Below are 27578 nucleotides of genomic sequence, written 5' to 3'. Positions count from 1 at the left end.
AAAGGGAACGCAGAATAGAGATGGGGGGAGGGGAAGGAGAGAGAGCCCAAGGAAAAAGGAATGGGGGATGGACGAGGGGGAATCACTGAGGGAGATCCAGATAGTATGGACAGATAAGGGAAGGGCATGCAGTCGAGAGTAGCGGGGGTGGGAGGGGTGGGGAGAGGGAGAGGGAGGCGGATGCTGTCGGAGACGGGCACTGTGGCAGAGGGGCTGACTGATGAACAGTGTGGATCCAGCTCCGGCTGGCTGGCTGCCCGCCCCTGGCGTGAGGAGCCGGGCCTGCGGACGGCGGGCCGAGCGCTTTCTCTGCAGGGGCTGCGGGAACCGCAGACTGCAGCGGCGAGAAGGCGAACGGGGGGATCGGGGGATCGGAAGACCGGGAGGTATGGAGGGGAGCTGGGTGGGGGGGGGGGGTGGAGAGAGGAGTGGTGAGGGTGAGGGATGGCAGGAAGGGGGTGACTGGACGGAGGGGAAAGGAGAGGGGTGGGGCGGGATGGCAGGAAGGGCGTGACGGGATGGAGAGGGGAGAGGGGTGGGTGGGGGAGAGTTGTAAGTGGGTGTTGAGATGCAGGAAGGTATTGAGAGTTGGGGAAATTTTGATTGGGGACCGGCTGAGTTAGATTGCCGGGGGGGGGGGGGGGGTGGAGTTAGAGTGGAGCAGTAGGATGGGTGTCGGCACTGATGGTGTGGACATTGTGGAAAAGAGTGTGGGGAAGGGGAAGAGGTAGGGAGAGGAGCCAGGGAAGGGATTTCAGTGGTGGGGTAGTAGTAAGGGATGGGAATTGAGGGAAGTGAAGATTGTGGGGAGACTGAGGGCAGGGGAGTGGGGTAAGGAGGTGAGGTTGAGAGGTGTGAAGGAAGTAGGGAGTGCAAGAGTGAAACTGAGGGCTGGGGAGGTGGTGATCAATGGTGAGGAGGGAGAATGAGGGGTTTGGAGAGGGAGGCTAATTGGAGCCTAAGGGAGAGGGAAGCAGGGACAGGAGGAGGTGTTGAGTGCAGGGAGGGGCAGCAGGGAGTGTGACAGGGCACCAGGAGGGGAGAGAGGGAGAACGGAGAACACGAGTAGTAACGTTGGCTGGTTGGAGCCCGGCCTTGAGGGTGAAGGACCGGAATATGCCAGGGTGTGTGGAGAGGGGATCATGAGGGCACACTACACGGCAGGTGCTTTACTGACCTTGCCTAGTACCCAGCAGGGGCGTGGGGAAGGGTGATGCAATGCGCCCGGAAGGTGTTCAGACATAGTAATCAGCTGCTTGTTCCTGGGTACCAGGCAAGGTGAGTAACACACCAACTGTGGGAGCTTAATGTGGATGAACAGCTCACCAGTCACCTTGTCCCAAGCATCATTTTGTCTCTGTGTGGTTTAATTTACGAATGGGGCAATTAATTGATTTTTCGCGGTCAATGGAGGTCGTTGTGACTTCAGGCAATTCCGCTATGGAAGTACCACACCGGGTGCGGCTACCTCACCCTCAACGTAATGAATTCCTTCCAGAGACACGGATGCTGGAAAAGCACACAAAATGCTGGAGGAGCTCAGCAGGTCAGGCAGCACCTATGGAAATGAATAAACAGTTGACATTTCAGGCCCAGACCTTTCATCAGTTCTGAAAAGGAATGGTGGGTGGGGGGGGGGGGGTAGATGAGGAAGGAGTACAAGCTGGCCAGTGATAGGGGAGATAGGGGAGACCAGCTGAAGGGGAAGGTGGGTGGGTGGAAAAGGAGGGGTGAAGTAAGAAGCTGAAAGGAGATAGGAGAAAAAGGTAAAGAACTGAAGAAGAAGGCATTTGATAGGGGAGGAGAGTGGGCCATGCAATAAAGGCCCACCCACCCACTTACCTTTCCCTTCACCGGGTCTCACCTATCACTTGCCAGCTTGTAGTTATTTCCCGCCCTCCACACACCTTCATATTCTTCCCTATCCTGCTGAAGGGTCTCAGTCTGAAATGTCAACTGGTTATTCCCCTTCATAGATGCTGACTCTGACTCTCCCCTCTCACCCATCACACTCTCTCCCTCCCCCCCCAGTTTATCATTCATGTTCCCGAAATCGCTTCTTAAATTAGAATATATAAGCAACGTGCTTAATTTTAAGACTTATTGAGGCATTGGTCAGACCAGTATCGTGAGTGGCTTTGGTTTCTTGATCCCCCTATATCAGAAAGGATGTGCTGGCATTGGCGAGGCTCCGGAGTAGGTTCATGAGAATGATCCTGGGGATGGAAGGGTTAACGTATGAGGAGCATTTGATGTCTCTGGGCCTGTACTCGCTGGTGTTTAGAAGAATGGTGGGGTGGGGGGGGGGGGATATCCTCATTGAAACCTATCGTATAACAAAAGGCCTAGATAGAGTGGAAGTGGAAAGGATGATTCCTTCAAAGGGCACAGCCTCAGTATACGAGGATGTTTCTTTAGAACAGAGATGAGGAATTTCTTCAGCTAGAGAGTGGTGAATCTGTGGAATTTATTGCCACAGATGGTTGTGAGGGCCAAGTCATGCAGTATATTTAGAGGTTGAAAGATTCTTGATTAATAAGGGCATCAAGGTTGTGGGAAGAAGACAGACAAATGGGGTTGAAAGGAATAATGAATCAGCTATGATGGAATGGTGGAACAGACTTGATGGGCTTCTCTGTCATGTGATCTTATACCTTGCTGCCGAGTTTGGTGTGATCATACCTCTTTGACTACTCTCACACATCTCCCGCTACATAAATGGGAAGCTGTTGTAGCACGAGTAGCTTGGAGGCCTGTCCAAGACCCAAGCAATTACCTGTATACTGGGGGCTCTTGCGGCATGAGTCTGCACTAAGTCTGGAAATCCGTCCCCAAAGGCATGGTGGCAGTGACAGAAGACCCCACCTCCTTGAGGGCAGTAGGGAATAAACAATAAATGCTGGTCTTAGCCAGCGCCAATGCCTGAAAAATAACGCCCGACTGGAAAGGACGTCAGCAACTCAGATACCAGCCGCTCAGTCACCTTGTTCCTGAGCCTCCCAGCTCTGCATATTCTGTGATTGATCAGTTTCCCCAGGGATCTGACTCAGCCTCTGTCCCCACCCTCCCACCTGGCTCACTGCGCTATCCTGTCACACATCCTGCTTCGGGATAGTGACGGGAATTCGGCAAGACCGGGAGACTGATGGATTTGGAACATCTCCAATCCAAATTCTGCATTTGGTTTGCGGGAATTCTGTAGCTGAGAGAGGAGAGGAGCGGGCTTTATTTTTGAACAAAGGGTGTTCCTTGCACGGGTCAAAGTTGGACAGCCTTTGTGGGGAGGTTGCAGGATCATAACATGGAAGTCTGCTCTATGGCCCAACCCGTGGTGTCCCTCTGAATTTGTCCCATTTTCCGTGTTTTGCACATATCAAGGAGCAACATTATGTGCCATATACATTAGGAATGTGGTACACACACACACATATATATAAACACATACATTAGGACTGTGGTATTTTGGTCAGAGCATGACAGGCGACAAAAACAACAATGGTCAACAATTATAAGGAATTATATGAAAGTAACGTTGGAGTTAAAAGTATGGATATGGATAAAATTGGCATAAATACTAAATCCCAGCACATATTTACAATGAAAACCGCATTATAAAATATAGTTAAAAGTGGTGTTTACAGCACAGTACAGATGGGGTTAATAGAGATGGGTGTGGGGGCTAACTAGAATGGTAGATCATATTAATTGCCTGGTGGTAGAAAGTTTTAAGATGGCAAAAAGTTTTTTTTTTAAATAGCCTTGTAGCGTTTTCCAGAAGTGAGCTTTTGGAAAAAGCAGCTTGCAGGGTGGGTGGTGTCCGTATTGATTTTTCCTGCCTGCTTTTTTTATCTTGGACACAGACAAGTCCTGCAGTGATGGCAGACTGCAGCCAATGACCTTTTCTGCTGACCTGACAGTTGGCTGTAGTTTTCATATACTGTGAGAAAATGCTGCATCAAACCAGGCAATAATAGCTGATGTGAGGATGCTGTCTATGACAGCAGTGTAGAATTGCACCAGTATGCTCAAAGTAAGTTTATTATCAAACTATAGATATGTCACTATATACTACCCTGAGATTCATTGTCTTGTGGGCAAGCGCAGTAAGTACAGAGTCATTGAAAAACTGCACTCAACAAAGGCGGACGAACAACCAATGTTTAAAAGACAACAGACTGTGCAAGTACAGAAAAAAAGAAAATAAATAAACAAGCAATAAATGTCAAGATTATGAGTTGTAGGGCCCTTAAAGGTCAGTCTATTGGTTGTGGAAGCAGTTCAGATTTGAGGTGAGTGATTTAAGGTTCAAGAGCCTGATGATTTAATTGTTCAGGGGAAAGTGGAATTTTACCAATTGCCACATATCCCTGTGTGCTATCTCCCTATTGTGACACAATCTGCCACAACTGCTACATTTATGAAGCACTTGGGAGGACACCCTGAAGGATTGGGTCTTAATGTGGGTAGATGAGCAAAAAGACTGGCCTAAACCTGATGGGCTGAATGGCATTTCTCTGTGATCTGTGACTCGAGGTGCATCGTCCTTTGTTTAGGGTGTCAGTGTGGCAGCCCGATCTGTATGCAGACCTCCTTCTGGGTGAAGAGGTTGTCCCTCAGGTCCCCTTTTAACCCATTCCCATCTCATCTCAAGCCTATGCCCACCATTTCTTGAATCCCTAACCCCCTAGGAAGAAGACAGTGTGTGTTCACTTGAAAAACAAAGACAAAGTAAACGAACAATATTATCAAAGTATGCATGTTGTCATTGGAGAGAGTCCAGAGGAGTTTCACAAGGATGATTCCAGGAATGAAGCGGTTAACGTATGAGGAGCATTTGGCGGCCTTGGACATGTACACACTGAATGTGGGGGGACCTCATTGAAACCTCCCAAACTTTGAAAGGTCTAGATTGGGTGGAAGTGGAGAGGATATTTCCTATGGTGGTGGTATCCAGAACTAGAAGGCACAGCTCAGAATTGAGGGGTGACCTTTTAGAATAGAGGTGAGGAGGATTTTTTTTTAGCCAAGGTGTAGTGAATCTGTGGAATGCTCTGCCACAGACTGCGGTGGAGGCCAAGTCTGTTGGTAGAGTTAAGATGGAAGTTGATAGTTTCCTGATCGGTCAGGTCATCAAACGATGTAGATAGAAGACAGGTGTATGGAATTGAGTGGGATCTGGGATCAGCCATGATGGAATGACAGAGCAGATTCGATGGGCTGAATGGCCTAATTCTGTTCCTATGACTTATGGTCTCATATGTCACCATATACTGTCATGAGACTCATTATCTTGCAGAAACTCACAGGAAAATAAAGAAATTCAGTAGAATTTATCAAAATTATACACAAAGTTGGAGAAACAGCCAATGTGCAAAAGAAGACAGATACTGCAAATAAAAAATAAATAAATAATACCGAGAACATGAGTTGTAGATTATTTAAAAATGAGTCTGTAGGTTGTGGAATCAGTTCAGTGATGTGATGAGTGAAGTTATTCACGCTAGTTGATGGTTGTAGGGGAATGAGTGGGTTAACTTAATGAGCGCCAGAAAGCTCTTGTCTTGTACTCGCTGGAGTTTAGAAGAATGACAGGGGATCTCAGTGAAGCCTATCAAATGTTGAAAGGTCTACATAGAGTGGACATGGAGAAGATGTTTTCTATAGTATCAGAGTCTAGTGCCAGAGGGCGCAACCTCTGAGTACAAGGACGTCCCTTTAGAACAGAGATGAGGAGGAATTTCTTAAGTCAGAGGGCGGTGAGTATGTGGGATTAATTGCCATGGACAGCTATGGAGGTCATCATTGGGTATATTTAAAGTGGAGGTTGATAGGTTCTCAATTAGTGCCAAAGGTTATGGGGAGAAGCCAGGAGAATGGAGTTGAGAGGTGTATAAATCAGCCATGATAGAATGATGGAACAGAGTTGATTGGCTGAAAGACCTAATTTTTCTCCTATGTCTTATGGTTTTAATAACTTTTCCTGAACCTGGTGGAGTGGGAACGAAGGCTTCTGTATCTCCTGCCCGTAGTAGTAGTGAGAAGAGCTTAGCCTGGATTTGTGGGCGGGTCCTTGATGATGGATGCTGCTTTCTAATGGCAGCACTCCTTGTAAATGCACTCAGTGGTGGTGGGGGATTTGCCTGTGACGGACTATAACAAGTAGAATTTTCCATTGCTGGGCATTGGTGTTTCTATAGCAGGCCGTGATGCAGTCTGGCAGGATACTCTGCACTATGCATTTATAGATGTCCGTCAAAGAGGCTGCAGTTTACCGGGGATGGGACGGCCAACACCAGTGAGCTCCCTTCTTGCCTCACTGGCTCTCTGGCTGAAGAAATTTGCTCATGACCTCGGTTTTCCACAAGGACAAGGCAGCTTGGCAATCCTTGGCCTCCAAAGCATTACGCACACAAAATGCTGGAGGAACTCAGCAGGTCAGGCAGCATCTACGGAAATGACTTAACAGTTGACATTTCGGGTCGAGACCGTTCCTCAGGAATGGGGAAGATGCCAGAATAAAAAGGTGGGGGGGGAGGGGAAGGGAAAAGAGGATAGCTAGAAAGTGATAGGTGAGGCCAGGTGAGGTGGGTGGGAAAGGTAAAGGGCAGGAGAGGAAGTAATCTGACAGGAGAGGAAAGTGGACCCCCTCTCCTCTCCATCTTTGCTGTTGACAATCTGTCGTCGTGGTGTAATTGCTTCTGTCTCCTTAGACTGGGGATTGCCAAACTTTTTAATAGCATGGACAAATACAATTAACCAAGGGGACCATGGATCACAGGTTGGGGGCCCCTGCCTTAGACCGATGGTCACTCCTTCCTCTTTGAGGGTGAGGCCCTCCTGCAGTTACTCTCCTGTTGGCCCCCCATCATTATTACTAGGGAAGAAAAGTGGAGGGGGTTAAGATATATATTTATCTCAACATGGTGACAGGCTTAGGTGAAAGCAGTGCCTGATCTTGTTGGACCTTTAGTCATTGTACTGATCTTGAAAGTGTACAGAAGAGCTACCTCCTTCCTGGATAACAGTCAGAATCAGGTTTAATGTCACTGGCATGGGTTATGAATTTGTTGTTTTGCAGCAGCATAGAGCAAAGCGTAATAATAATTATAAATTATATTAAGAAATATCATCATTATGTGCCTTTTCATATGACATAGGTGATCACGGTCTTTCCATGACCATGACTGTTCTTGGCAATTTTTCTACAGAAGTGGTTTGCCATTGTTTTCTTCTGGGCAGTGTCTTTAGAAGACGGGTGACCCCATCAACATTCCTCAGAGATTGTCGGCCTGGCATCAGTGGTCACATAACCAGGACTTGTAATATGCATCACCTGCTCCCTTGGCTTCACATGACCCTGACTAGGGGATAAACAGGTGCTACACTTTGCCCAGGGGTGACCTGCAGCCTAACGGAGGGAAGGAGTGCCTTACACCTCCCTTGGTAAAGACCCTGGCATTCTTAGAAATGCACAGTGCCTATAAAAAGTATTCAATGTCCTCCTCCCAGCCCCCGGAAGTTTTCATATTTAATTGTTTTACAGATTTGACTCACAGTAGATCTAATTTGACTCTTTTTGACACTGGTCAATAGAAAAGCTCTTTCATGTCAAATTGAAAGCAATCTCTACAAATTGATCTAAATTAATTACAAATACAAAACACAAAAGAATTGATTGCTTAAGTATTCACCCCTTTCAAGTTAGTAGTTAGTAGCGACACCTCCATTACAGCCTTGAGTCTGTGTGGATAGGTCTCTATCAGCTTTGCACATCTGGGCACTGCCATGTTTCCCCATTCTTCTTTACAAAGCTGCTCAAGCTTTTTAAGATTGTATGGGGATCATGAGCGAACAGCCCTTTTCAAGTCTAGCCACAAATTCGCAATTAGATTGAAGTCTGGACCCCGACTTGGCCCCTCCAGGACATGAACTTTGTTTTTAAGCCATTACTGGCCTAAAATCTTTGGCTTTATGCTTGGGGTCATTGTCTTGCTGGAAAACAAATCTCCCAAGTCACAGTTCTCTTATAGACTGCATTAGGTTTTCTTCCAGGATTTCCCTGTATTTTACTGCATTAATTTTACCCTCTACCTTCACAAGCTGACCAGAGCCTGCTGCAGTGAAGCATCACACTGTGGGGATGCTTCACGGTAGGGATGCTGTGTTTTTGACGATGTGCAGCATTTGGCTTCAGTCTCCCACATGCCTTCTAGCAAACTCCAGCTGAGATTTCATGCGAGATTTTTTTTTTAACAGTGGCTTTCTCTTTGCCACTCTCCCACAAAGCTGTGACTGGTGAAGCACCCGGGCAACAGTTGTTGAATGTGCAGTCTCTCCCATCTCAGCCACTGAAGCTTGTAACTCCTGGTCATGGGCCTCTTCCTCACCAGTCCCCTTCCTGCACAGTCACTTGGTTTTTGAGTATGGCCTGCTCTTGGCAGATTGACAGCTGTGCCATGTTCTTTCCATTTCCTGATGATTAACTTAACTGTACTCCAAGGAATATTCCATGACTTGGAAATGTTCATGTATTCATCTCCTGACTTGTGCTTTTCAATAACTTTTTTTGTAGAGTTGCTTGGAGTGTTCTTTTGTCTTCATGGTGTAGTTTCTGCCAGGATACTGACTCACCAGCAGTTCGACCTTCCAGATACAGGTGTATTTTTACTGCAATCTATTGAAACACCTTGACTGCACACAGGTCTCCAAAAACAGATCTCCATTTAACTAATTGTGTGACTTCTAAAATCAGTGATGATTTGGCGTGTCACATTAAAAAGGGATGAATATATACAAAATCAATTATTTTGTTTTATTTTTGTAATTAATTTAGATAACTTTGTAGAGATGTTTTCACTTTGACATGAAGGAGTCTTTTTCTGTTGATCAGCATAAAAAAAAAGCCAAATTATATCCACTGTGATTCAATGTTGCAAAACAATAAAACATGAAAACTTCCAAGGGGGGAAGGGTTAATACTTTTTATAGACATTGTATATACTAAATTAAAAAGGTAGTGTAAAAAGAGAGCAAAGTGATGTAGCTTACATGGATTCATTGCCTGTTCAGAAACCTAATGGATGAGAGGGAAGAAATGGTCCCTAAAATGCTGAGTACATGTTTTCAGACTCCTGTACCTCCTCTTTCATGGTAGCAGTGAGAAGGCCAAGGGATCTTGTCCCTGGCCCTGAGCAAAGGGCGAGGAGTACAAGGGAGATCCAGAGGAGGCTCACGGGAATGATCCCAAGGGTTGATGTGCGAGGAGTGTCTGACATCTCCGGAAATGTACAATCGTAGTTGATGGAGTTCGGAAGGATGAGGGGGAATCTACTGAAAGTTGTGGATAGAGTGGAAGCGGAGAGGATAATTCCATTGGTAGGAGAGTCTTGGATCTGAGGGCACAGCGTTAGAATGAAAGGGTGTCCCTTTAGAACTGAGATGAGGAGGAGCTTCTTCAGCCAGAGGGTGGTGGAGTTAATTGCCAGAGATGGCTGTGCAGGACAAGTCGCTGGGTGTACAAGGCAGAGATTGATAAGGCAGTTTAGGGATATAGGGAGAAAGCAGAAGAACGGGGTTGGATAAAAATCAGCCATAATTGAACGGTGGAACAGAATTGATTTGATGAATGGCCTACACTGCTCCTCACTCACGGTCTCAGTGTGGGTGAAAACATTGGAGGAACTCAACAGGTTGGGCTATAGAGGTACCAGCCCAAAATGCTGGCTGTCCATTTCCCTCCACGGTTGCTATCTGACTCACTGAATTTCTCCCACACTTTGTGTGTTGCTCCAGATCCCAGTGTCAGCAGACTCTGTCAATGTGGGTGGGTGGGAGCTTCCTGGTGGAGGATTTCGCACACACCCAGAGGGTCATGTTATTCGGTATTCTGCCTGCCCTTCCTGGTGAGCTTTTCCTACCCCAGTATCAGAATCAGGTTTAATATCATTGGCATATGTTGTGAAATTTGTTGTGAGACGCAAGCCAAACTCTTTTTGACTCCAAACAATTGATTTATTGATTATTACAGAATGTCACTCTGGTGCTTCCTGCTCCCTCCCCTTGCCCTTCCCCCTTTCCCAAACATGATTCCCTTCTCCCTGCCCCCTTCCCACTCTCAGCCCACAATAGAGACCCATCTCAGAATCAGGCTTATCATCACTCACACATGTCACAAAACTTGGTTTTGTTTTTGCAGCAGCAGTACAATGCAACACATAAAATTATGTAAGAAGTGATGAAAAGTGTTCATGGCTTCACTGTCCATTTAGAAATCTGATGGTAGAGGGGAGAATCTGCTCCTAAATGATGATTCATTACTGAATGTGTGTCTTCAGGCTCCTGTACCTCCTCCTCAATGGGAGCAATGCAAAGAGGGCATGTCACAAGATCACAAGACAAAGTAGCAGAAGTAGGCCATTTGGCCCATCGAGTCTGCTCCGCCACTCCACCATGAGCTAAACTATTCTCCCATCTAGTTCCAATTTCTGGCTTTTTCCCTGTATCCCTTGATACCCTGACTAATTAGATACCTATCAATCTCTTTCTTAAACACCCTCTTGAGGCACCACCTCTTGAAGCTGACCCTGATGCTGGGGAGGATTGTGCCTGTGATGGAGCTGACTGAGGTTCTAGCCCTCTGCAGCCTTCTGTGACCTTGCACAGTGGCCCCTCCATACTGAGCAGTGATGCCACCAGTCAGAATGCTCTCCGCCAAACACCTAAGCAAGTTAGTAAGCATCGTTGGTAATATACCAAATCTCCTCATACCCCTAATGAAGTAGAGGCTGTTGGTGTGCCTTCTTTGTGATGGCATCAATATGTGGGTTCCCGGATAGATTCTCGGGGGAGGGGAAGATTATACTGGGTGGGGTATTAAAGTGGGATTAGGCTGCAGGGTGTGATTTATTATATGTGGACGGTGGGTTGAGATGTGTTGAGTGTTTTGGATGTGGAGTTGAGGGGAGTGGGAAACATGCATACTTTTATTTCTCTCCCCTCATATCTTTCTCTCCATCTCACTCTATCCTTGCCATCATTTTTCTCTCTTTTTCCATGTTTTCCTCTCTGTCTCTGTCTCTCTGTCTGTCTGTCTCTCTTCTTATCTCTATCTGTCTCTCTCTATCTCTTCTTGCATCTTTGTACCCACCCTCTTGTTGCACTTTTCAATATCACACTCTCTCCCTTTGTCTCTCTGCATGTATCTGTCCCCTCTCTCCGCCTGTTTCTTTGACTGTTCCTCTCTCCATCCCTCCCTTTTCTCCTATCCTCCCGAGACTCTCCCCCATGCTCGCTCACTCTCTTTCTCTCTCAATGTTGCCCATCCTCTTTTGTATTTCCTCTGCAGGTTGGCTCCCGTGCTCCCAGCAATGGCGGCACCCAGGGTCCTCCTGCTGCTCCTCCTCATGACACTCACATTCAGCTCTGCGAAGGGTAAGTCTCCACCACCTCCACTTTCCTCTGACAAGAACGCCCCAACCTTACCACATCTGTGACACGCTCCGATACTCCCAAGCTCCCTGGAAATTGGAGGCTAATCTTTGGTAATCCTCCTTCTCAAACATAGAAGGATCAATTCATTGGAGAATAAGTCTCTGTTTAGTTTCAATGGAGACTCCGTTCATTCAAATACCTGGATATTAGAGGGGTAGCAAAGGTCGGATAGACTGGGAGCGAGGTTAGCCACCAACAATCTCCTGGAGAAACTCTGTGGGACCATAAGACCAGCAAAGGAGCTGAATTAGGCTACTTGCCCCATCAAGTCTGGTCCACCATTCCATCATGGTTCACTCCTCATTTCTCTCAACACCATTCTCCTGCCTTCACCCTTTAATCTTTGATACCCTTAAGAACCTATCAATATCCATCTCAAATATATCTAATAACTTTGACTCCACAGCTGTCTATGACAATGAATTCCAGATTCACCAACGTCTTGCTAAATAAATTCCTCCTCATCTCTGTTCTAAAGGAACATCCTTCTATTCTGAGGCTGTGGCCACTAGTACTAGACTCACTCACCATAGGAAACATTCTCTCTACATTCACTTGGTCTAGGTCAGGGGTCAGCAACCTTTACCACTGAAAGAGCCATTTGGACCCGTTTCCCACAGAAAAGAAAACACTGGGAGCCACAAAACCCGTTTGACATTTAAAATGAAATAACAATGCATACAACATTTTTTGCCTTTATGCTATGTATAAACAAACTATAATGTGTTGCATTTATGAAATTGATGAACTCCTGCAGAGAAAACGAAATTACATTTCTGCATGCAACAAAAACATTTTGAACTCCGAAAAAAAGACGCTGGGTTGAAGGTTACCTTTAAGTAAAATACTCAATGTCTATTTGAGTCCTTCTTGTATTTATGAAAAACGCCGAACTTAAATTGTCCACCAGCAGCAAACCAAAAATAACGTCAGCCAGCTGTCAACCTGAAAAATAAAAGGACTATTTCACTGAACAATGAAAAAATATGAATATACATAAAATAATAGGCAATTAAAATATTTATCATACTTGGTTAATGGGATTTCTGCTCCTGGACCTCAGCGCACAGCGTCTGCACATCAGGGCTGTATGACGTCACCTTCATCTTTACACAGGATCGCAAGCTGTCATCTATGAGGCGTGCACGATGTTTGTTTTTAATAAAGTTCATGTTGGAGAACACCTGCTCACATACATATGTGGATCCAAAGATCGACAGGACTCCAAGCGCATACTTTTTAATGTTTACATAAATGTCGGGGATAGCATTCCATGTTTCGAACACAAGTTTGTCCGGTTTAGGGAGGTTTTCAACATCACTCCATTTGTGATTCTGAGCAAGAATGGCCTTCTGACGGGAACATCTTCAAGGTCTGCTGTTAAGCGTCTAAACTTGGACACCCATATGTCTTTGTCGGCTATGTCGGCCAGTTCCATCTCAACATCAGGTTGACTCACACCTGCCAATGCAGTCATATTCAGTTGGGATGGATCGATGCTTAGGGGAGTGACCAGGAAGGATAATGTGTTTTTTTCCTCTCTGAACTCACAGAAGTGTTTCCCAAATGATGTTTGCATTGCGATGATTGCAGAATGTAAATACTCCAAATTTATCATGTCGTGACCTTGCTTGAACTCTCTCAAATTGGGGAAGTGAGACAATGTGCCTTTCTGTAAATCTCTGGCAAGCACTGTCAACTTGCGCTCAAATGCCAAAACATCCTCCAACATGTGTAGGGCTGTACGTCCTTTCCCCTGAAGAGCTGTGTTCAGCGTGTTCAGGTGCGCTGTCATGTCTACCATGAAGTGTTGATTTTCCAGCCACTCTGGCTGTTCCAGCTCAGGAAAGGTGAGCCCTTTGCTGCCCAGGAAAGTTTTCACTTCTTCCAGACACGCGACAAAGCGTTTCAGCACCTCCCCTCTTGACAGCCACTGGACTTTGTTGTGCAGCAGGAGATCAGAATATGCGCTTTCCAGCTCGTTCAGCAACAAACGGAATTGACGGTGATTTAAACTTTTTGCCATTATTTTATTGACAATCTGAATGACAACATCCATTACTTCTGTGCATTCCAGAGGAAATGTTTGAGTCCACAGTGCCTCTTGGTGCAAGATGCAGTGAAAAGTCAGCAGCTTTCTGTCCAGCGACTTCTGCACAGTAAAGCCACAAATCCCTTGTGCACTCCTGTCATACTTGGTGCCCCAACAGTAGCTACTGACACCAGGTGGGTGGTCTTTATTCCTTTGGCTCTTAAACAATTCAAGACAGCCTCACAGATGTCCTCCCCCCGTGTTTGGCCTTTTAGAGATATCAACTCAATCATTTCTTCCTGTGGCCTGGCAGAGTTTACATACTGGCAGAACAACGCTATTTGTTCAATATCACCTTTGTCTTTAGACTCGTCACAGGCAATCGAGTAGGCCACAGCTGAATTGATGTCTTTAATTTGCTGTCTTGTGATGTCTTCTGCCATTTTTATGGTTCTGTCTTTGACAGTCTTTGCAGAGAGGGGCATATCCCTGATTTTCTGTACAATTTCACTCTTGTTTTTAAAGTCCGTGAATAGATGTTCTGAAATCTTAATGAAAGATTCTTTTATATATTCACCATCTGTAAACTGCTTCCCGTGCCTGACTATTTCCTGAGCGGTAACAAAACTAGCGTATGTAGTTGATTTTCCAGACTTCATCCACTTCTTGAAATGATTTTTGCTCAGATCAACCTTCCGCATCAGTTCCGAAACGGCTTTTTTTCTCTCATCTCCATCCGGATATTTTTGAGCAAAGGCTGCGTGTTTATTCTGGAAATGTCTTGCGACATTTGACTTTTTGTTGTTTGCTAGTTTCTCATTGCATATTAAGCATACCGGTAAACCAGTCTCGTCAACAGTGAAAGCAAATGAATCTGCCCACGTATCTTTAAACGTTCTGTTTTCTTCAGTCACTTTTCTTTTTTTAGAATTCTCCATAGTTAGCCTACCTTGGATTGAAAAATTAAAGAATTAAAGAAATCGCGCACTGGTAGGCATTGGCAGAGGTGACGTATATTAATAGCGACAAAAAACACGTTGTAGCGGTGTGCTACCCACAGCGCTAAAATAATGACACGGAGTCGGTAAACTGCAGTCAAAGATAACTTTATTTGAACTAAACAGCCTTGCTTTTAAGCCTCCCTCAACCTGCCCCCTGTGAGCGCGGATGCTCCAAAAGACACGTACTCACAAACCCCCGTAGGCTATCTCCCTTAGCCGGAACGCTGGCTAATTGTGAGCTGGTTCAGATGTGCCAGGAAATGGGTCACCACTACGTTTTATTTAGATTGTACAAGATCACCATAATCTTCAAATTTAGAATTACATTTCAAAAACTAACAAACTAACATAAAATACATTTTAATTAAATACTCATCATTTATTTTCCAAAACCACAGGGAGCCGCAGCACAGAGATGAAAGAGCCGCATGCGGCTCCCGAGCCACGGGTTGCCGACCCCTGGTCTAGGCCTTACAATATTTGATAGGTTTCAATGAGATCCTCCCTCATTCTTCTAAACTCCAGCGGGCACAAGACCAAAGCATTAAAATACTCCTCATATGTTAACCCCAAGTTTTGAGCAGAATCATTCATCTGTCAATTTCTCCCAACTCCACCCACTCTCCTTCCCCCCTACCTGAGACATTGACAGATGAATGATGGATAGAGGCAGACAAAGAGGGGCAAAGAGGGCGAGAGAGAGGTTAGAAGGGAGAAAATAAACGGAACGGACTAGAAGGGCCAAGATGGCCTGTTTCTGTGCTGTAATTGTTATGTGATTATTTGTTATATGATTAATACAGACTGAGCGAGGAGGTGGGGGTGTGGCACCTCCTGCTGGAGGGAGATAGAATCCAGTGAGAGGTGTACAGCAATTGTTCGGGGGAGCAGTGGAGGGGAAAAGATCCTGTGTGGGACATGTCTGGATGGAGACAGAGATGAATGAAGGGCAGGGGCGGATGGGTGCCTGGCAAAGGAGACATAACTGGGAGGCTCAGAGGAGAATCAGAAGGTTGGGGGGAAGGGAGGAATAAAAGAAGGTAAGGGGCAAGCATTTTGAATGTTAATAGTTAAGTGATTCATCTTCTGATTGGCACTGTGCCATGTCCATCAAGGTGACTGATGTATCATAGAATCATACATCATTGAAATAGACCCTTCAGTCCAATTCGTTTATGCCGAACACAGTGCCTTCTGAGTTAGTCCCATCTGCCTGCATTTGGGCTAACCATGCAGCAGCCAGCAGGCTGGGCAGCGTCCATGGAGAGAGAAACAAAGTCAATGTTTCAGGTCTGACACTCTTCATTGGAGGTGAGAAAGAGAGAAATGAATTGGTTTAGGTAGAGTCACAAATGTAAAACTTATTATCAGAGTTACCATACACAACCTTGAGATTCATTTCTTGTAGCCATTTGCTACAAAATAAAGAGATACACTAGAATTTTTGACAACATAAACAATGCCATGCAATATTTATTGCTTATTTATTATCATTATTATTATTTATTCTTTTAGTACTTGCCCAGTTTTGTCTGTTGCACGCTAGTAGAACACCCAATTTGGTGCAGTCTTTCATTGATTCTATTGGAGTTATTATTCTATGGATTTATTGAGATTGCTGCAGGAAAATGAATCTCAGGGTTGTATATGGTGACATGTATGCATTTTGATAAACTTACTTTGAATTTGACCCAGTAACACAGTGGGAATGTGACACAGTGTGTGTGTAGCCCAGTGTGAGTGTGATACCTGTGTGAGCATGACACCTGTGTGTGAGTGACTCTGGGTGTGAGTGTGACACTGTTTGAGTGACTCTTGAATGTAAGTGTGACTCTGGGTGTGATTGTGATGTGTGTGTGTGTGTGTGTGTGACACAGTAAGGCTGTGATGCTGAGTGTGACACCTGTGTAATTGTGGCACAGCATGTGACACTGTTTGAGTGTGAATCTGGGTGTGAGTGTGACCTCCTGTGTGATTGTGACACAGTATTAGTGTGACACACCAGTGTGTCACATTAGTGTCACACACAGAGCAGGGCTCTATGTGTGAGAGTAACGTTGGGTGTGAAACTGGATGAGTGTGACTCTGTGTGAGTGTGACACAGGTGTGGTAGTGACACTGAGTGACCCTGGGTGTTTGTGTAGCCAGTGTATGTGGCCCAGTGTGAGCGTGACATCAGGTGTGAGTATGATACACTGTGTGCATGGACCAGTGTGAGTGGACTCCAGGTGTGAGTATGATGAGTGTGATTGTGACTCTGGGTTTTTGTGACGCTTGTATGTATGACGCTGGGTGCAAGTGACTCAGTGTGCGTTTGACACCATGAGTGTGGCTCTGGGTATGAGCGTGGACACTATGAGAATGCCCTGTGTGTGTGACCCAGTGTGAGCGTGACTTCGGGTGTGAGTATGGTGTAGTGTGAATGTTATACAGTACACCGTGTGCGTGCGACTGAGTGTGAATGTGCCACAATGTGAGTGTAACTTTGGTGTGAATGTGGCTGGCTGTGAGTGTGACACCGGGTACAAGTGTGACCCAGTACTGCTTTCTCTACTGACATACCTGTGCCCCATTCCAGCGGGGCTCCAATGCAACAACAAGCAGAAGGAAGACATCGACGTGCCGAGTGGCTCCTGGGTCCTACTGCCCTGCCAGTTCAACTGGACAGGGGTGGTGCCCGAGGTGAAGCGGGCAACCTGGCAGAAGGACCACGTGGTGGTGCACGACACAAACCCACAGGAGCAGAAGAAGCAGGACCGCATGTATGCGGACCGCACCTCCATGGCCGCCAACTGGTTCGACAAGAGGGAGCCCCTGCTGAATCTGACCGGGCTCACTCTGAATGACACTGGCACCTACCAATGCAGGGTGAACACCAATCGGCCACAATTCTCCAGCATCTGTAATACCATCAAACTGACTGTCACTGGTGGGTCCCTCGGTGGCTCTTTGACTGTGGGAAGCATCTCATTCTGCACCTGGAAATGACTAGAGGGGGGAGTTGATGGGGCAGAGGGGTGAGGAATGGGTGGGGGTTGTGAGGGAAGTGGTGGGAGTACAAGGGAGTGGTTAGTGGAAAGGTTGGTGGTGGAGAGTTTAGGAAAGAAGGGGATGGGGATGGAGAGGGTGGGGGAGAGTGTGGCTGGATAATGAGGTCTCAGTGTAACCGTTGTTCTACCAATGAGGGTGAAGGAGGGGAAGGGGTATCCCGAACCTCACCCTGTTTTCCTCATCTCCCCCACTCCAATCCCCATTTCACTCCTCTATTTCCCCTCTTCCCTCACCCCTCTCTCCTTCCCTCCCTCCACACTCCCTTCCTTCCTCCATCCCCTCCTCCCTTCATCCCACTCCCTCACACTATCCCTTCCTCTCCCCCACCCAACCATCCCAGATCCTGCTTCACAGACTTCCCAGACTTTAACCCCTTGCCCCTCCCTCTCCCGATTCCCCACCCTGTCCCTCAATCCTCTACGCTCCTCTCTGTCCTCGCCCCGGGTTTCACCTCATTTGCTCCCTCGCTGTTGGGGGTGGGTGGGTCTCCTGCAGTTTGGTTGGGAGCTGCCTCGTCATGGGGGCAGACATTGGGGGTGGAGGGTGTGTGGACAGGTCGAGTGAGGTGGTGAGACTGTCTCTCATTGTGCAGATGCTGCCAGTGTCGTGTTTGGGCCCAGTGTACTCCTCTTCATCGGCCTGGCACTTGGATCCTTCTTCAGCTGATGGGATCCGGAACAGAACGTGTCAGGTGTGTGGGGGTGGGCTGGCGTAGGGGGCATGGCCAGAAGGTCTATGAAATTGCTTCTACCTTCCACCTCCCTGTCTCTCTCTCCTCATTTCTCTCCTCCCCCTCCCTCCCCAACCCTTGCCCCACAGGAACAGGCTCTTCAGTCCTCAAAGTCTGTGCTGACCATGCTGCTAATCGAACATAATCCCATTCTGCATGTGGTCTAGATCCCCTCAACCTCCTCCTGTTTAAATGCCACTAAATATTGCCATAGTATGTTGCAGGGTTTACTGGTGTAACTCCATTCGTGTCTGACTTTACCTTACGCTCTGAATTCAGTTAATGAATGACATTGATTAATATGTCCAACAGGACTTTTATTTATATTTTCTAACAAATAGAATTTCCATTTTATAAGTAATTTGATCCCCAGTCTTGACAGAGGAGATGTTGAGATACTTCCACCAGTGGGAGAGTCTTGAACAAGGGGACAATGCTACAGGATTAGATGGTGATCATTTTGAAATTAGGTCTTCTATCAGAGGGTATTTGACCTCTGGAAGTGTCTGCCCCTGAGGGAGGACGAAGGCTGGATCAGTCGATATAATTACAATGAACAGAGATAAATATTTGGACAGGTTGAGGGATTGAGGTTTATGGGGAACAGGCTCAGAAGAGGAGTTTGTGATCGGCAAGGAAAGGCTGAGCAACCTTGAGAGGTCTAAATGGCCACATGGTGGCAACGGAGAGGTTCCAGAGGTCCCGAGGAGGTTCACAAGAATGATCGCAGGAATGAACGGGTTAGCGTATGGGGAGTGATTATAGACAGTAGGTGCAGGAGTAGGCCATTTGGCCCTTTGAGCCAGCACTGCCATTCAATGTGATCATGGTTGATCGTCCACAATCAGTACCCCGTTTCTGCCTTCTCCCCATATCCCCTGACTCCGCTATCTTTAAGAGCTCTATCTAACTCTTTCTTGAAAGCATCCAGAGAATTGGCCTCCACTGCCTTCTGAGGCAGAGCATTCCATAGACCCACAACTCTCTGGATGAAAAAGTTTTTCCTCAACTCTGTCCTAAATGGCCCACCCCTCATTCTTAAACTGTGTCCTCTGTTTCGGGACTCCCTCAACCTCGGGAACATGTTTCCTGCCTCTAGCTTGTCCAATCCCTAAATAAACTTATATGGTTCAATCAGATCCCTTCTCATCCTTCTAAATTCCAGTGTATACAAGCCCAGTCGCTCCAATCTTTTAACATATGACAGTCCCGCCATCCCGGGAATCAACCTCATGAACCTACGGTGCACTCCCTCAATAGCAGGAATGTCCTTCCTCAAATTTGGAGACCAAAACTGAACACAATACTCCAGGTGTGGTCTCACCAGGGCCCTGTACAACTGCAGAAGGACCTCTTTGCTCCTATACTCAACTCCCCTTGTTATGAAGGCCAACATGCCATTAGCTTTCTTCACTGCCTGCTGTACCTGCATGCTTACTTTCAGTGACTGATGGCTCTGTGCTCTTCGATCACAGCCCAGGTTCAGGGTTTTGACCCAAAACATTGAGAATTCCTTTCCTCCCACAAATGCTGCTCATCCCTTACGGGGAGTGAGTGATGGCACTGGACCTGAACTCACTGGAATGGGGGTGGGGGGAGAGGTGGAAATCTTATTAGAACCTATTGAATATCGGAAGGTCTCATGGATATAAAGAGGGTGTTCCCTATAATGCCGTAGAATGCAAGGATGTCATTTTAGAGTCGAGGGGAGGAAGAATAGCTTTAGCCAGAGGGCGGTGAATTTGTTGAATTATTGGTACACATGGCTGCGGAGGGCAGGTCCTTGGATATATTTAAAGCTGAAATTGATAGGGTCTCAAAGCTTACAGGGAGAAGCCAGGAAAATGGTGTTGAGAGGTAACAAATCAGTCATGGTGGGATGACTCGAGCAGACTTGATGGGCCGAATAGCCTAATTTTGCTCCTAAGTGAAATGGTCCTGCTCATGATTTTCTTTTTGCTTTCATCAGTATTCACTCTTTGGATCATAAATATTGCTCCCTAGCCATTATTGATTGCAGCTTGAGAAGGTGGAGGTGTGCTACCGTTGAATATTTATTTTCTGATCCTTAGGATTCTTCCAACGATTGTTTATTTTAAAGTACAAATAACGTACTTTAAGCAAATAAGCAAACTAAATAAAGAGCTGAGAAATGATGCTAAGAGGTAAATAAATGGCAAAGAAAATGAAGACAGAGATGGTACCTCTGAAAAAGCCATCACTTTTATCATCAAGATAAGGAAAATTCCTAGGTAGATCTAACTAGTTAACAGGCTACATAATTAAAGCAATTACATCACGTGTGTGATGTGCCCATCATTAGCTGATTAAAAGTTAGAAAGGCGATAGACCGCCAGTTTAACTGCTGAACAGCTTCCTGCTGATAAGAGGGAACAAACCACCACATACTGTGAAAAATGCACGAGCCTGTTAGGAAGCACAAGCGATTAAACTACGCCTTTAGTCTTACGTTAATTCATTTTTAGTATTTTAAAAAAACAGTGGTTTCCAACTGGTTGCACCCCCCCCCACCAATTCTGTAAGAGACTCTGAATCTTCAGAATCCCTCATAGAATCAGATCTAAAAATTCAGAGGCAGAAGACACTTAAACTATCAGAGTAAGCAAAATCGACTTCCCAAAAACACTTAGAGTACTGCATCATGACTGGATGCATTTGGAATTTATATGAGATTGAGCCATTCTAGTAATAACTGCTTTTAAACAAACACAAAAGATGTAGATTATGATATTAATATCCTATAAAAATATCCAATAATTATATTTATGCTTGAAGTCTTCCCACAATTCTTGTCTTAATCTGGAGTCACTTTAGCTTGCTAGCAGTGGCTGGTGCGTATCCACTTACTTTTATCTTCTACGGTAACTGCTGAATTAGTAATTAACAATGCTTGACCTTCCCACCGAGTTCCCGGGAGTTCTTATGTGGTTTCTTGTTCCGGACCCACTCTCCAGGGATCAAGGCGTGTCCTTATTCCAATGGACCACTCCAAGCAGCAGAAGCCTATTGAGAAGCAGACGTTAGTTTTACACAAATATCAATGAAACTATCCTACGCAGCATGTATATCAGTCTCTCTGAGATCGGGAGCTCCTGGTAGTGACATAGGTCGCCTTGTCACCACTTCAGCTGGACTCGGTTTTGTTTTCTTGTTTGGGACTGCCTCGATGCTGCATAAAACCAAAGGTCTACAAGAAGGGTCAGAGCCGTCTCTATTTCCTGAGGAGACTGAGGTCCTTTAACATCTGCCAGACGATGCTGAGGACGTTCTATGAGTCTGTGGTGGCCAGTGCTATCATGTTTGCTGTTGTGTGCTGGGGCAGCAGGCTGAGGGTAGCAGACACCAACAGAATCAACAAACTTATTCGTAAGGCTAGTGATGTTGTGGGGTTGGAACTGGACTTTCTGACGGTGGTGTCTGAAAAGAGGATGCTGTCTAAGTTGCATGCCATCTTGGACAATGACTCCCATCCACTCCATGATGTACTGGTTAGGCACAGGAGTACATTCAGCCAGAGACTCATTCCACCGAAATGCAACACTGAGTGTCATAGGAAGTCATTCCTGCCTGTGGCCATCAAACTTTACAACTCCTCCCTCAGAGTGTCAAACACCCTGAGCCAATAGGCTGGTCCTGGACTGGTTTCCACTTGGCATAATTAACTCATTATGATTTAATTACTTATGGTTTTATATTGCTATATTTCTTCACTATTCTTGGTTGGTGCAGCTGTAACGAAACCCAGTTTCCCTCGGGATCAATAAAGTATGTCTGTCTGTCTTTCAACTTGCCCTGATGACTATGAATGATGTGAGCAATGTTCAATGTTCATCAGTCAACATCATTCTTAACAAATATTTCCAATGAAATGTCTTCCTTCGTCAGAGTTGATATGGCATGTCAGTCCTCATCTAGGAGTTTAGTCCTTAAACAGACTTTTGGCTGTGTGTGTGGCAGTAGCTGTTCTCACTAGGATGGCATCCATCCATCTTGGAAAATTGCCCACTGATAGTAACATGTCTGAATATCTTTGGCACTTTGGTAAAGTAATGTAGTCCACCTGTAGATGCAGAAATGGACCAAGTGAGGCAGGAGAACTTAACTGGGGTAGCTTCTCTGTTGAGCTGGTATTTGTTTTCTGGCACGTCATACATCTTTCAACTCTTTGTTGAGCTTGTATTGCACCACTTTTGGGTTCCACCACCATTGGGAGTATCTGTCGACCAATGTGAATCTGCTGTGCCAGGTAAGGAAGCAGCTCAGCTGGGGCTGCCAGTCTCTGACTGGTGCCCTATCTCATGCCCCATCATCGTTTAATAGCCCACCATTTTCCATCCAGTAACACTTTTCTTCATTTGAACACTGATTTTGCGTTTCTCGAATATCTTGTATGTTCGTCTGTGACGCAGTGTTAAACTTGGTTCCCGTTATTGGGTTTTCTTCCATTTCTTCAATTTTGTTTATTCCTTCTCTCGCTGCTCATTTTGCAGTTTTATCTTTCCATGGGCTTTCCATTGTGGCCGTTTTAGATACTGTATTTTAATTTTTAATACTGTAACTTCAGATGGTAGTTGCATGACTTCCCTGACTTCTTGTACTAGTTCATTCTTGTCCAGAGCTCCCATGGCTGTAAATCCTCTGTCTCCATAAATTTCCAAAGTCATGAACAACTCTGAAAGTGTACTGAGAATATGTAGATATTAGTTGATCTTCCTTCTGCCTGCCTACAGGTTTCAGTTAAAGCTTTCAGTCCAGCCTGTGGTGCAGAGGTACCAGGAGCCATGTTTCCTGAGGCTATCCCTTCACTTTCAGTGACAACAGCCTAACCAACCGTTTGAATTCCTCCCTCAATGGTTGAGGAGCCATCAGTGTACAGAATCAGAACTGGGCTCAGCAAAGACACTTGATGATAATTTGCATCTTCCTGGCACGTTATTGTTCTTGCACAGTCACGATTATCATTATCATCCATGTCCACTGACAGCAGTGTACATAAGCCATCAGACTTTTGCTCTACCACTGCAGATGAAGGTTGCAGGACTAGGCCTCGTCATTTTTACCACCTTCTTAATGTCTCCATTACTTCTGCAATTGTAGCCCGAAGTTGTGCCATCCAATCAACAGTTTTGTTTCCTTGAGGTCGAGGGCTGAGTTTGCTGTTGCCCTTGTGGTGAAGTTGATTTCTTAGGCCAAGAAGATCTCACCCAATGTCCTGTTCTACCACATAATTTGCATATTCAGTTCCACTTGTTCTGCTGGTTAGCAGGTGGAGACTGTTGATCCCTCTGTATCAATCTTATTTGGACGTTGATATCCCGCTCCACTTGCTTGTACCAGTTCACTGCAGGAAACAGTAGTATTGTAACAATTTGCTTTTATTACCTTCACCATTTTTGCAACATCTGGTTTCAAACCATCCATGAAAGTCAGCTTGAGAGGGCCACATATAGCCTCTTTGATAATCTTTGTTTATTCCTGGGACCCCTGAGTAACTGAGCCAAATTGTCCTATAGCGGCTTTCACGCTCAGAAACATCCTCTGAAGGCTTATGTTTGCAATTGGTCACTTTCTTCCAATCAATCTTGCTTGGGGCTTATACCTCTAACAATGCCCTAATTGCTTCACAACCAGCTGGTAAATTCTGTTTATCCTCTCCAATACAATCTTCAACTTGCCATGTCAATTGTTTTAATTGTTGAGTTATTAGCATGGGAACTAAAAATTTGAAAGCCATCACATAGATTAAATCTGTATATACTATTAATTTGTTGAAGTTCAGCCCAAGTCTTTAAGCTACTCTTTTTAGGATGTGGAAATTCCTTGGACTATTTGTCAATTATTTTCTAGATCTGGTGGCTGATGACAAACCTCCTTTTTCCTTTCATACTCTCCATCGTCATTCTTGCGTGTTTTCACTGTCTTAGTTTTTACTGGGCCAAGTCTTGCCACGGCTGCAAGACCAATTACCTCATTACTGTACTGTCATCATCACCTGAGCCACTAGAGGTCTCTACTGAGTCAGTATCACTTTGCAGTTCCTTGGAGTTCCCAAGATGTCGCTGTTTCTGAGGACTCGTCAGCGTCGGCTGCCTTTCAACATGATTGACGTCACAGTTAACACTGCCCACTGAGTTGGCTAAACTGCCCCCCCACCCCCGAAGGTCCTCCAGATCCTGTGCAGATTTGCCTCATTTCACTTTGCAAATTTTAAATAGAGCTTCTGACTAATGGCATTCTTGGCCTGCTGGTTTTGCACCCACTCCATTAATGCAGTGATTTGCTTTTTTGGTTGATCAATTATCCTCTTCATACTGTTGTTTTAGAATGTTATGCATCTTTCCTTTTCATCTAATTGGTTTTCTAAATCAGTGTGTTTGCAATTTAAAGTATCTATTTGTTCTTGCCTGTCAGGACACTTGCCTTTATGCAGCTTACTTAAGGCCTTTAGCACCCAAGCTGCTTCTTAAGTTCCCGACCTTTCTGATCTTCCGGCATATCGATTCAACATCACTTATAAGCCAATCTTCACTAGACTTAGCATCAATAGTATATTTCATAGTATGGTATCACATTTATCTGCATCCCTTAAGTAACCTCTGAGATTGTACTGAACTTTTCCCTCTCAGCTGGGAATTCAAGGGACCCACTAGTTTGTTTCAAAGCTTTGGTCATTGCATTAGTTTGATCTTTAAGGAGCACTCTTCATTTCTAGACGTCAAAAATCTCACAACTCCATGGTGACTGTAATATCAGGTTACAACCAAACAAACATCTGTCCAATATTTTAAAGCTTTTGTTGGCTTCATGTCCGACAACCACATTGTGACTATAATATCAAACTCAGGTTTTCAATCATTTATACTGGCCTCACTCAGGTTGTACAATCACGAAAAAGTTTGGTACAAATAAATAGAGTCCGATCACTCTTAAACTCCCTTTAAACAGTATACCAGAGATATTTGTTCTTGGACAATTAAGGAATGGAGGAATGTCTTATCTCCCAGCTGCACGCTTAAAGCTTCCTTTCTTCATTCACTTTTTTCTCTTCCAGGAGTCAGGAATGACGAGGAGTCTTCATTGTAAAGATAATTTATTTTTAAGTACAAGCAAACATACAAGTAGTAAACAAACAAAATAAAGAGCTGAGAAACAATGCTAAGGCATAAATGAACAGCAAAGAATGTGAAGATAAAAAGACAGCACCTCTGAAAAAGCCAGCAGTTTTATAGCCAAGCAAGGGAAAATTCCATAGATAGAAGTAAACTAGTCAAAAGGTTACACAATTACATCACATGGGTAATGTGCAAATACTTAGCCAATGAAAAATGAGAAAAGTGATACATCGCTAGTTTAGCTGCTATACTGCTTTCTGCCAGTGAGTGGGGATGAGCCACACATACTGTGAAAAATACAAGTTTGTTAGAAAGTACAAATGACTAAACTACAACTTCAGTCTCACATTAATTTCTCTTACAAAAAGCATTAAAAGCAGTGGTATCTAACACGGCCTACTTGGCTTCTGCAGTCCTTCTGGTGAAGGTTCTCCCACTGGGGGTTGTAGACTCTGTGTCATAAACAGACAATATAGTTTTTCAAACTGAGATATAGTATTAAACTGGCAATTCATCCATACAGATACAGCACAGAATATGTGCTTTTGGCCCTTTGAACCATGTCGTTCAGCCATCCCCTGATTTGATCCTAGCCGAATCACAGGAAAATGTATAATGACCAATTAACCTACCAATCAGTAAGCCTTTGGACTGTGGGAGGAAACCGGAGCACCCGGAGGGAACCCACGTGGCCATGCGGAGAACGTACAACCTCCTTACAGACAGTGGTGGGAGTTGAACCTGGGTTGCCTGTACTGTAAAGCAATACACTACCATGCCACCCTTGCAACGCACACAAAATGCTGGAGGAACTATGGAAGAAAACATTGACAATTTGGGCCGAGGCCCTTTATCAGGTCAGGGTCCGAAATGTCAAGTTTATTAATTTCCATAGATGGTGCCTGACCTGCTGGGTTCCTCCAGCATTTTGAGTATGCTCTGCAGGGTGTATTATTACAGTTGCACCGACAGTGCAGTGCAGGTTAAAATAAAGTTCAGTCCGTCTTTTGCTCAGGATTGTGGCATCTGCAGTCTTTGTTTTTCTTGGTTTATTATCATCACCATAGTACATGTCTGCATACCTTTATGCTTTGAGTTACTGCACATGACTGGCTGATTAAATGTTTGCAGAGATCAGGTGTACAGATGTACTCAGTAAAGTGGCCACTGAATGCATCTGGAGGATTAGTACAGATGGTCACATGGATATTGAGGGCTGAATGGCCTTTTCCTGTACTGTGCAGCTCCAAGACAGTTTTGAACATTCTTGTCCCTAATCCAACGGCAATAATCTTTATAACCCACATCCATCCCTTGTGAATAGTAAATCGGAGGATAATGTGGGGTTGGCATATTTATGAGCAAATATTATTGGTTAAAGCATGAATGATTCTTCTTCTTTTGGTTTCAGGTCTTGTACATATAATCTGAAGCAAGCACTTCAAAAGACAAGATGTTGTGTGCCTGTTCGTTTAGGAACTGATGCCAGAACTCCCCAACTCTAGTTAAAGTGAATCTTTGCATGTGACTTCTGCCTCACCATCCGTGTCCCACCCGTGTCTTCGCTGTGTCCTCATCCATTGCCCATTGTTTTTCCCACCTCTTCTCATTCAGGAAGGTGTCACTCAGGCTCTGTGTGTCTTCTGTGAACTTGGTCTCTGGGGTCCCCTATCAGACAACTGCAGGAGATAGGTAGGCGGACAGATGAACAGAGAGCAAGAGACAGATAACAGGAGAAAGAAAGGGAAGAGAGACAGATAGACTGACATAGAGAAAGAGAAATGGACAGACAACAGAGAAAGAGAGTGTGACAATGGAGAAAGCGAGAACACAGAGAGAAACACAGACAACTGACTGAGAGAGAGGGAGACTGAGAGAGAACAGAGAGAGGCAGATAGAGCTGACAGAAAGGGAGACAGAGACAGACAGATGATACACAGAGAAAGGGAGAGAGGCTGCAGAGAGAAAGAAAGACAGAGAGAGAAAAAACAGATAGACAAAGGGAAAGAGAGGGAAACTGCAAAAACAGATAAAAAGAGAGAAAAAAAACAGAAAAACAGATAGAAAGAGAAACAAAAAGTGAGACAGATGGAGAGAAAGTCTGAAGGAGGGAGGAAGTGAGTGAGAGAGAGAGAAAGAGA

The 27578-nt window shown here is 45.2% G+C and overlaps 1 protein-coding gene across 1 annotated transcript; it reads left to right on the top strand.

The window, feature by feature from the left end:
- Window positions 1-180: 180 nt before the first annotated feature.
- On the top strand, window positions 181-27578 carry LOC132396980 (uncharacterized). The gene is made up of 5 exons (XM_059975150.1): window positions 181-386; window positions 11345-11430; window positions 17102-17452; window positions 18167-18265; window positions 26849-27578. The coding sequence occupies exons 1-4, from the start codon at window positions 181-183 to the stop codon at window positions 18238-18240; spliced, it is 717 nt and encodes a 238-aa protein (XP_059831133.1). The 3' UTR covers window positions 18241-18265; window positions 26849-27578.

The sequence above is a fragment of the Hypanus sabinus genome, chromosome 7 (genome assembly GCF_030144855.1).
Source record: "Hypanus sabinus isolate sHypSab1 chromosome 7, sHypSab1.hap1, whole genome shotgun sequence".
Taxonomy (NCBI): Eukaryota; Metazoa; Chordata; class Chondrichthyes; order Myliobatiformes; family Dasyatidae; genus Hypanus; species Hypanus sabinus.
This window is presented reverse-complemented; position numbering and strand designations above follow the sequence as displayed.